The sequence below is a fragment of the Octopus bimaculoides genome, chromosome 14 (assembly GCF_046866305.1).
Source record: "Octopus bimaculoides isolate indiv1 chromosome 14, ASM4686630v1, whole genome shotgun sequence".
Lineage (NCBI taxonomy): Eukaryota > Metazoa > Mollusca > Cephalopoda > Octopoda > Octopodidae > Octopus > Octopus bimaculoides.
The window spans coordinates 32,613,592-32,624,906 of record NC_142941.1 but is presented as its reverse complement, the minus strand read 5'-3'; the positions used below and the strand labels follow the sequence as shown (position 1 = coordinate 32,624,906).

Sequence of the window (11,315 nt, the reverse complement as noted above, 5' to 3'; positions counted from 1 at the left end):
GCACTGATATGAGAGAAATACTAAGCCACAAAAACCTGGAACTATATATATATATATATATATATATATATATATATATATATATATATATACACACACACACATGCATGTGATTGAGGGCTGTGCATATTGTGTGCTGTGTACTACACACATACAAACATTAGTAGGATCTGCAGTAGTATACTGTACATATGTGAATACATGTACTATTGTTGCAACATGCACAGATATGTATGCATGTATGCTGGACAGGAGACACATGTATATTATCCAGGTATACAGAAATGTTATTTGGGTTGAAGGAGGCATGGTGGTGGTATGCTCGTTTCTGGGCTGGGTATACACATGTATATGTTGGGTTAGGCAACTATATGCATGTTTGAGAATGCTCATAACAGAGAAACGACTTGTGAGAATGCAAACGTGCGTGTGTCTGCATGTGTGTGTGAGTGCAAGAGGAGAGTACAAATACCTGGGTAAACAGATGTACACATGTTTAGCAAAAAGGAAAGGGGTATCAAATAGGCAGGCTGGGGAACATTCATATATATATATATATATATATATATATATATATATATATATATATATATATATGTATATATATATATAAGGTGTTGAAGTGCTGTGTATAACAAGTGGAAATTATAAGTGTATGCATCATAAGTGTATTTAAATAGAACAAAAAAAAAAAAGAACCCCACTTCATATGCAAATCAATAATAATAATAATCTTTTCTACTCTAGGCACAAGGCCTGAAATTTTTGGGGCGGGGACCAGTTGATTAGCTCGACCCCAGTATGCAACTGGTACTTAATTTATCGACCCCAAAAGGATGGAAGGCAAAGTCGACCTCGGCAGAATTTGAACTCAGAACGTAAAGACAGACGAAATACCGCTAAGCATTTCGCCCAGCATGTTAACGTTTCTGCCAGCTCACTGCCTTAATAATAATCATATTAAAGTTGAAACAAAAATAGATTAGCCAAATATAACTTCAATTATAACATGAAAAAAAAACAGTCACTCATTTTTTTTTTTAACTCTCATTTCTTTTTTTCTTTTAACTTTACCTTACTTAAAAAAAATTTCTTTTTTTTTTTTTTATCATTACTGGAATATTTTAACAATTTAGAAAAAGAGATTGTCCAATTTTGTATTTTCCATCATTGCTGTATTTGCATATAATATTACCACTTTAGACGTTGGTGGATATCTGTGTATCACACCAGTAAGTTTCAGAGAGGCTCAGAGCAGTTCAATCTGTTGTGAAATATTCAGGTTTCCATTATAGGGCAAGCAGTTGGGGGTTGTACAACTACCAGTGTATTACAAGCTGTAGGTGGCAGTGTCTCTGCAGCAAGATTAGTTTGAAGGCCTGTTTTGGAAGGTTCAGAATAAGCTATCGCTGTGGCAGCAGCATTCGGGGGCATACTGGTCTGGTTTGCAGTGGTAGAGGCAGCTACTATCACAGTGGGCGGCTCAAGCCATTTTCTGGCTGTCACCAAAGCTGATAACCGGGTCCTGGCTTGCGACTGTAAATAGGTTGCTCCCCTTTGCAGCAACAGCTGCTGGTGTTGTACATGGCAACATTGGGCATATGGCTTTCCACAGTTGCTGCAGTGCAACATAGAGCCATCAGTTGTAGTGGTGGTGGCTAGTCTGGGTTGATTGAATTGCATATTATTATCTGTTGCAAGAAGTGCCTCATTGTGAGAGTTTTCGTCTCCATTAGTATTCTGAAAAGTGTTGTTAGCAGCTGCTGTAATAATGTTGTAGGTAAACTGTTTACCATTTCCCATGGCAACGTCACTGTTAGTGTTGGTGTTGTTATTGTTAGTACTGAAAACAAATTCTTTGTGGCTGTCATCAATTGAACTTTTCATGACACAACTATTCTTCTCAGCATTATTGTTGTTGTTATTGTTGCTGACAACAGTAGTTGGATTGATGGCAACAGAAGGAGGAGGAGGAGGAGGAGGATTAAAGTTTTGGAATGAAGCTTTCTCACCTGTGTGAATGCGTTTATGTTCTAACAGTGTGCTGCTTCGAACAAACCGTTTGCTGCAATATTCACAGCAGTACGGCTTAATTCCTGAGTGACTGCGTATGTGTACTTGTAGATTGCTTCTGCGAGAAAAGCTTTTGCCACACAACGAACAGCTGAAGGGCTTTTCTCCAGTGTGGGTTCTTTGATGAACATGCAGGTTGCTTCTTCGAGAAAAACTCTCCCCACATACATCACAATGGAATCGTTTTTCTCCTGTATGTGAGCGGCGATGTTTCTGAAGAGCGAAAGGCCGTGTGAACCGGCACCCGCATATTTCACAGTGATATGGTGCTTCACGTGTGTGGTCTCTTGCATGTTTCTGCAAAGTGTATCGACGCGTAAACTTCTTCCCACAAACGTCACAGGGAAACGGTTTCTCGCCAGAATGCGTGCGATGGTGTTGGAGTAATGTGCTCCGCCGTGAAAAGTTGTCCCTACAGATATCACACTGGAACGGTTTGTCACCGGCATGTGTTCGCTTGTGTTCATGCAAAGTACTGCTGCGCGAGAAATTACGACCACAAATATCACAAGCAAATGGTTTTTCACCCGTGTGGCAGCGACGATGCTTTTGTAGTGTGTATGGTCGTGTAAATCCTTTTGAACAGATCTCACAATGGAACGGTTTCTCACCAGTGTGAGTTCGTTTATGTTGCAACATAGTACTGCGACGTGAAAAACTTTCTCCACACAAGTCACAAGGAAATGGTTTCGGTGACAAGTTTTTATCCATAATTTTTAATGGTCAAATTCTAGACAGCAACTAATAACAATTGGTATTTTAAAAGAAACAAATTAGTATGTATATTTAACTGTTAGTGGATTGTCCTTTCTCTTTACATACATATACTTATATATACACATACACACCCATACATGTGTAAGTATGTGTGTGTGTGTGTATATATAAATATATATTTTAATTTTAACTTATAAATTTGATTTCATTGTCTGTAATAACTTCATCTTTTGAATTTAGATTCTCCAAAATCAGTTTTAATTTTTGAAAACAAAAATATTTTGAAAACAATGCTTACAGCTGCTCCTCCCATTTGAAAAATGCAATCAAATTTGTTTTCAAGACATATCAAGAATTAAAAGGCTGATAGAATTCCATAGTCAATATTCATTTATCCAATAACCTATCACTTGGGTAGAATCTGAAGGCAATATACTTTGGTAATGTCTTTTTCCTTTTCTTAACAGCATTAGTTTTCAAAGACATAGCAGAATAGTATAAAATCATAACCAGTTTTTATTTTCTGCAAGTCTGCCAAATAATTTTCAGCAGATATATTTATGCATTTACATCAAGAAATTATCTTTCAAAAATTCAAAAGTGAAGAATTCTTGTCAAAAACAGCAGCTGCTTGTTGTATTCCATCATCTAAAAATAAAGAAAAATAAAATCTATCTAAATTTTGATATTTATAATATGAAAGATAAAAACAATAAAAAAAAACTCATGAATAAAGTAAGACTTTGACCCTGTATTGTCTCCCAGTTGTAACAATCTTCAATGTAATAGACATCTTTCTGAAAGAGCTTGTGGAAAACAACAAAGTTTGTTTAGCATCTGTTTTTTTCCATAACGGCATCATTTAGATTTGAGGCAAAGTTTTACAGCTGAATGCTCAGATTCTTCATCAACCAAATTTACTCACAAGATATTGGTCAAGATAGGACTATAGCAGAAGACACTTAGCAAAGGTGTTGCACAGTGAGGCTGAACCCAAAACCACATGGCTACAAAGCAAATTTCTTACTCACAAAGCCACACAATTGCATTTTTTGTCCCCACATTCTAAAGAACTTTTAAGCCATTTGCTGGATCCTATTGAGAAGCAGTACATATAAAGAGGTACAGATATGGCTGTGTGGTTAAGAAATCTGCTTCACAACCTAATTCCAGGTTCAATACCTCTGCAAGGCACTAAAAGCAAATAACACCAAACATATCTTGAGTGGGATTTGGTAGAAGGAAATTGTATAAAAGACCTTCATACATGTGTGCGTGTGTGTGTGTGTGTGTGTGTGTGTGTGTGCGTGTGTGTGTGTGTATGGTCATGTTGAATATGTGGAGAAGAAGTAGACAGGGACACTTTAGAGAGTACATGGTGTGATCTATGGGTGCACAAGAGGTGAACTGAGTTCACAGGCAGGTTGATGGTGAACAACAGGTTTGCATGTGGCAGACAAACAGGAGTAGTTAGCAATCAGAGCAAAAATAAAATACATTCTTTCAAATTCTTGGAAGGCTTGATACAAGTAGCTGATAGCAGCTGTTACCTAAGTGACCAAATCCCCAGTAGAATGCGTGTCCTGAAAGTGGAAAAATTTCTCTGAAGGCAACAAAAAGGATTCTCTCTTCCACTGAGTAATATATTATATGCAACTTGTGCACAAAGTGCAATGCAGCATGGTAACCAAAATATGGTCAGTGAATGTGAAGGATATATGAAGACTGGAAAGAAATGAAGCAAGCATGCTCTGCTGAATGTGCATGAATGACAAAGTACAGATGATTTAAGAGAAAAAGTGGGTATAAGAGGAATTGAATGTAGTCATCATCAAAATTTAATGTCCGTTTTCTATGCTGGCATGGGTTGGACAACTTGACAGAAACTGGCAAGGCCAGGGGCTGCACCAGGTTCCACAGTCTGTTTTGGCTTTGGTTTCTATGGCTGGATGTGCTTCCTAATGCCAACCGCTTTACAGAGTGTACTGGGTGCTTTTTACATGGCACCAGAACCAACACCAATGCTTTTAATGAGGTACGTTGGTTTTAGGATCTTGAGAAAACAATGTGTTGGTTTGGACATGTCATGTATAAGAATGATGGCACATACATGTAGAGGAACATGTTTGCACATAGTGGGGGGGGGGGAGAAAGAAGTTGAGAACAAGAGAAATATTAAAATGCTTGATGTGAAATAAGTCAGCATTGAACCAGTAACATCAAATAGGCAATGCCAAAACATCTCATACCCATATTGCCAATATCACTGAATCCTGCTAATACTCACAGCAAATTAAGATGTACAATACTTCAACTGGGAACTGCCAAATCTAAAAGGGAATCCAGAAGTTACAAAGAAATAATGACCAACATGGTTTAACTTTTGTAGCTGGAGTAATGTTATATTTGTAGCATTCCACACAATTGCTTATTATGAGAATAAAACGTACTTGCCTTTCCATCCGGAAAGCAGTGGAGAACCCTGATACACAGTAATATTACAGATGTCTAAGGATTTGAACTTATTCCTGATATTAAATTACCTACTCTATAGTCTATTGATCATGACCCCAATTTACTCAGCTAAAAAAATTAATTACTATTTTGGACTTATTTAATTATTGTAAAAACAACAATTATTCAACTCATATTGCATGGTTAAGAAGTATGCTTTGTAACCACGTTTCTGGGTTCAGTCCAACTGTATAGCATTTTAGGTATCTTCTATAATAGGCCTGGGTCAACTAATGCTCTGTAAGAATTTGGTGAATGGAAACTTTATGGAAACTTGTTGTGTATATATGTGTGTGTTTGTTCCCCATCATTGCTTGACAATTGTTGTTAGTTAGTTTATGTCCACGTTACTTAGCAGTTTGGTAGTACCAGACATATAAATACTGGGATTGATTTGTTTGACTAAACCCTTCAAGGTGGTGCCCCAGCATAGCTACAGTCCAATGACTGAAACAAGATATTCCGACCAACAAATGGAACACTGAAATAATATCAGAACCAAAGCAAAACTGATGGAGCATACACAGAGAATTCTTCATCCCTAAAAGACGATGCTGCCTATACTTCAGAAACATAGGTGCAATGTGATGGGGCAGCAGTAATTCCCAAGAAATAGCTGAAAAAATGATGTTCATAATGATGATGATGATGATGATTTCCGAAATAACACAAAGTTACAACTTTTTTTCGACTGAGACATCCAAAGTAACAAGTCCAAAATCAACCCTGAACGAACAAAACCTCTGATCAGAGACATTCCAACCATGACCATCTTTTCTTTTTCCAGACAACAATATCCAAAGTATCCCATAAGACAATATTGTGTGACATGAGGAAAATTTGGTTGCTAATTCTAGAATGGTCGAGCGTCGACATAAAGGCTTCCTTATTGGTTCCCAAGGCATTTAAAATATTAGTTTCTTATATAGGGGCAAGGTCTGAAATGTAAGGAATAGATATAGTTGATTAGTTCTACCCGAGAATTCAATTGGTACTTATTTTATCGCCCCTGGAAGGATGACAGGCAAAGTCGGATCTAGAAGGGATTTCAACTCAACGTAAAAATCAAATACCATGACTAAATACTGCAAGGAGAGCTGTCGGTAACTCTACCGACTCTGACAATATCGATGTCTAACTTCAACAGACAGATGGTGACAATTAATTTTGGATGGCGGAGGACTAGTGCTGTTAATTTAATCGTATAAAACTGGTACTACTTACTAGTTTATCAACACTAGAGAAAGACGACAGGTAACGTCAACACTAGCGGCAGTCGCAACATGACGAATGTTGGTGACTGCTAACATAAGCAAAATAACGTGGAGATGGCTAAGAGAAACTGGGATATTCGTGACATTCGTTTGTATCACAACAATAATGATGACTGTAATAACTGCAGTCGAATTCTAATAATAATGACGGCGTTGCTAATGCCGTCAATTAAACTACAAAACAGTTTAAATAAACTTCAAAATTAACCAGGTGCTTTATTTAGTACCAGTACCAAGTGAGAGAGCATCGAACCAAATAAGGGATAAAACCTCACGCTTAGAAAAATAAATGCAATAAAAATAGTAAAGAGAAAACAATTCTAAACCGCAACAGTTACCACAGAGCAATAAGATTTCATGCATACAGTAAATCGACTTGCTACAAATAGCAGCTCAATCTCTATCAAATCATTCCTTACACTCGAAAAAGAAAAAAAAATTATAAAAATAAGACACGTCGTATAATGCAAGTCCTAGATATAATGTTAACGTTTGAATAAAGCTTGGATTGTCGGAGCTGGAATGTCTATGACCATAGCCCTGTTCATTCAAAGCTCACCTGTAACTGGACAAGACACTGCCCAGAGAAATGCTAGAACAACAATAACAACAATAGTTACTTTATCGCTATCAATGGCTTTTTCTTTTTTAGTAAACAGATAATGCAGACATACTTTCGTAAACGATTTATTTAAGCAACGACTAAATAGTTATTTGTATATATAAGTACGTACATGCATATGTGAATGTTACAAAGTTACTATTCAATTACATTTACACATACAAAAAGCTTGATATATATATATACATAGATAGATTTATTTATATATATATACATACATATATATATATATATATATATATATATATATATATATATATATATATATAGAGAGAGAGAGAGAGAGAGAGAGAGAGAACACACACTAGCCTCTATTTCTAGCAGGTCAAATGACCTGCTAGAAATAACAAGCGAATCTCAATCAAATTCCACCATACAGCCTTTGAAAAGAACGAGACATGTTGGACAATGTAGTCCAAGACATACAATGTCCAACAAATACACGCAGTGGGCCACTCTTGATTATCTATGGTCTGCTTCGCTACAGATGACATGGGACAAAACAACTGTTGTGTGTGTGTGTGTGCATTTTTTGTTCAAAACGATGCCGGTTCAACACAGCTAAATATACTGTAACGCACGTTTAGATCTAAAAGCACTTTGGCATGCTTTGAAAGAATAAGTTTAGGTTATCTAAAACTATAAACGTAGAGACTTCACTTTTGCAGACGTAGTTTTCTTTTTACCTGGGGATTTTCCATGAGTAATGTATTACTTTTTAATTTTGCTGGTGTTTTCTTCTAACTTTCGGCTTTCAGTATGTCTACAAACACCAGCTGTGTTCTGTAATTGTTTATTAATTATATGGATTTACTGCTTCACAATATAAAAATGTATATAAGCCTGGTGGTGATTGAGTTTTGGAAAAATATGAAATTCTCCTAGCAACACGTGAAGAATATTTCCTGAAGGGAATTTATTTAAAATTCTAATTACTAAATCATTGTTATTATTATCATTGTATTTATTATCATTATTGATATCATTCATTTACGAAACTGTAAGGAAGAAAAAAACCACTGCACAATTAGAAGGAAAAAAAAAGCTAGTCTGCAAAAGTGAAAACGGTACGTTAAAGTACAAGATTACCCACCACTACATTTATTCTAGTATTTACTCTCTAGAAACTTTACATGGGTGTATGTCGCTTATAGAACTGGATATTTTTACTCATGTTTCTATTTAGTTTATTTTAAAACCTATTTTCAAATTATTACTATTATTACAACACGTCGACGTTAATTTCATTATATTACATATAGGTGCATATATATATATATATATATATATATATATATATATATATATATATATATATATATATATATATATATATTGCAACATATAATTGCCAACCAAGTGTGGCGTCCAAAACGGGATAGTGCTACTAACTTTTATAGCCCCAGGAAGACTTCTCTTCCAGATGGCTAACGACACACATTCTGTGTCCGATTAGTATTTGCGAGGGGAGGTCATCGTTCCCATCCCTAGCCTTACGTGCTACACACGGACTCGTGTGTTAATCACAAGCTAGTGATGAAAGCTCACCCTACGCGCAAAATACTAGATGCTTTTTCCAGCGACGAACCGTCGCTGATATATATATATGCATGATTGACCGCTAGCTCCAAATTTTTTTTTTTTTTATTCTCTCTGTTTATTTTCTCGTATTCCTTTCTGTTGAAGAGCGTAGGCTCGAAACGTAAAAGACTTTCTCACCTTCCCGAGCGTTAAACTAATACACCTGTTTGTTGTTTATACACCTGTCTTCGTCTTTTGTTTTTCTGTAAATTTCAACTATATATATATATATATATATATATATATATATATATATATATATATATACACACACACACATATATATCTTTCAGCACGGTGTAATTCTAGCTGTATTAACAATATTTGATGGTAAAAGTTATCTACCGGTGACAAGACAACTTTTAAAATATGAAAAACTTTGTAAAAGTTAGCAAATTTTGGGTGACATAATTGGCTAAAAATTTTAGAAAATCCACACAAGTAGGATTAATTATATGTATTTTTTAAAAAAAATCAGAGAGAAGTTAAGTGGCATCACAGAAACAATCTTTTTTCTCACATATTAGAGATAAGTTTAATGTTTGGTGAAATAACAGCTTAAACGGTGCAGCAATATTTACAAGTTGTTCTGGAGGTGTTTTAAGCAACCGTTGAACTGTACAATAAACAGTTACTGTATATATTTCACAGAAGCTGTTCTATATGTTTTGTAGTTTAAACGGAGATCAACCTTGGTTGAGCAGTTATATATGATCAAAGGTGTTAAAGCTGGATTAATAATGCCAGATTTGTTTTCATTTTATTTTTGTTCATTTAAAATAAGATGTAGTAGAAAGATTTAGCTGCTATTTCTAACGGATCGGGCGATCGTGAAGAAGTTCCCACTTCGTTAGCTGTGTTTGTGTGTGTAATAAAAGAGACTTTGTAAGTAGCAATACATGTGTAGAAACGGTAAATTTCGATAAGTTACCGTAGAAACATACATATATGGGGAAGAACGGGACGGGGCAATATTAATTTACGAAGAAGTTATATGAGGTTTTTTTTTTTTTTTTCTTTCTGTCTTTTCTAAACTGTTTTACAAGCACACATAACAATTTAGAGAGAGTCTGATACAAATACAGACCAACAGTGAGAGAGAGAGAAAGAGAGAGGGAACAGCGAGGTAGAAAAAAGAAAAGACGAAAAGAACCAAGCGAAGAGAAAAGATTTAGACAGAAATATAGTGTGAAGTATAAACACAGACAGAGACGACACAAGAAAGAGATAAGCTCAAAGTGATTTACATCGACCACAATATAATACATGCACAATGAATTAATATGAATTAGAGTAAATGCATATTTGTTGTTGGATTTTGGATAGTTTTTAAATTAACCAACTACAAAACAGACCATCACCATACATGCAAGTACATATGATGCATTTATACAGTTTATAAGAAGAATGCATCTATTTACACTGTAGCTTTCGCATGCATTTACCCTACATTTTATAAATGAATATCAATATATACGTGTCAGCTACATATAATGAAATATATGTGCTTATATCTATATAGACATATATATATATTATATATACTAACCGTTCCTTCCAACCATCCTTTAACTTTTTTTTTAGGATGTAAACACGTTAAAGGGAGATAATTCGACACACAGACAGACGGATGTAGCACAAAAGGAGATAAAAAAAAAAAAAGGAAGCTTCGTTTCACTCTCCTCCTTTTTCCATCTGTTTCATTGAACATTGTTTGGACGAACCAATGGGAGACACCTACGTGGTCGATTGGCTTGCTAGAAGTAGCAGCCACATCTTCCCTAAATCGCATTCTGCTAAGTAACACATTGAATAATTTCGTCTTATATGTGCAGAAAGAGGGAATGATCCCCATTGAACGACGTTAGTCTTAGGTTTCACTTAGGGCTAAATATAAATAAGGATACTGGATAATGAATTGATATAAATATAATTTTTGTTTTATTTCACGGAGTTTTGTAATAAAGTGAAAAGAAATTCAGCAATGATTTAACATAAAATATTTGATTATTGTTATTCATTTATTTATTTATTTATTGTTCGAACTAGACTAATCATCATCGTCATCATCATCACGTCTTCACGTCTGCTTTCCGTTCTGACATGGGTTTGGTGAGTTGTCATGGACTGACTCAGTTCATATTCAGAGTTACTTCCCAACGTTGACAAGTCAGAAGACAAGGTCTCGCTCACTGGGACCATTTTTCATTTGGTCTCTCCAGCCGGATGCTTTTCTCGCACCAACTGCTTCACAGTGTAATGAGTACTTTTTGTGACTATCTTTCGATAAAGGTAGACGGATTATGAAAGTACTTGTTCAGCAATTTCAGTAAAAAGTGTTTATTTCTTAATTTTTTTTTTTCAGTTGAATCGCTTATGTATATTTTTGTTAGTACTGTATATGTATGTATATTTGTGTATACACATTCATACACATATATACATACACATACATAAACATATATACACAAAAAATACATGAACATAGTACTTACACAAATATACATGCATACATATACATAATACATGTAATA

General features: G+C 35.2%; 1 protein-coding gene across 4 annotated transcripts; it reads right to left on the bottom strand.

Annotated features, from left to right (window-relative positions):
• Window positions 1–1,089: 1,089 nt before the first annotated feature.
• LOC106874064 (uncharacterized) lies at window positions 1,090–10,370 on the bottom strand. Of its 4 annotated transcripts, none has more exons than XM_014921641.3 (2): window positions 10,331–10,370; window positions 1,090–3,438 (listed from the first exon to the last, which is right to left on the bottom strand). In XM_014921641.3, the coding sequence occupies exon 2, from the start codon at window positions 2,782–2,784 to the stop codon at window positions 1,279–1,281; it is 1,506 nt and encodes a 501-aa protein (XP_014777127.2). In that variant the 5' UTR covers window positions 2,785–3,438; window positions 10,331–10,370; the 3' UTR covers window positions 1,090–1,278. The 4 variants fall into 4 exon arrangements, with proteins under 4 accessions (XP_014777127.2, XP_052828780.2, XP_014777128.2 ...); XM_052972820.2 differs by lacking the exon at window positions 10,331–10,370 and adding an exon at window positions 7,887–8,020; XM_014921642.3 differs by lacking the exon at window positions 10,331–10,370 and adding an exon at window positions 7,138–7,221.
• Window positions 10,371–11,315: the final 945 nt, after the last annotated feature.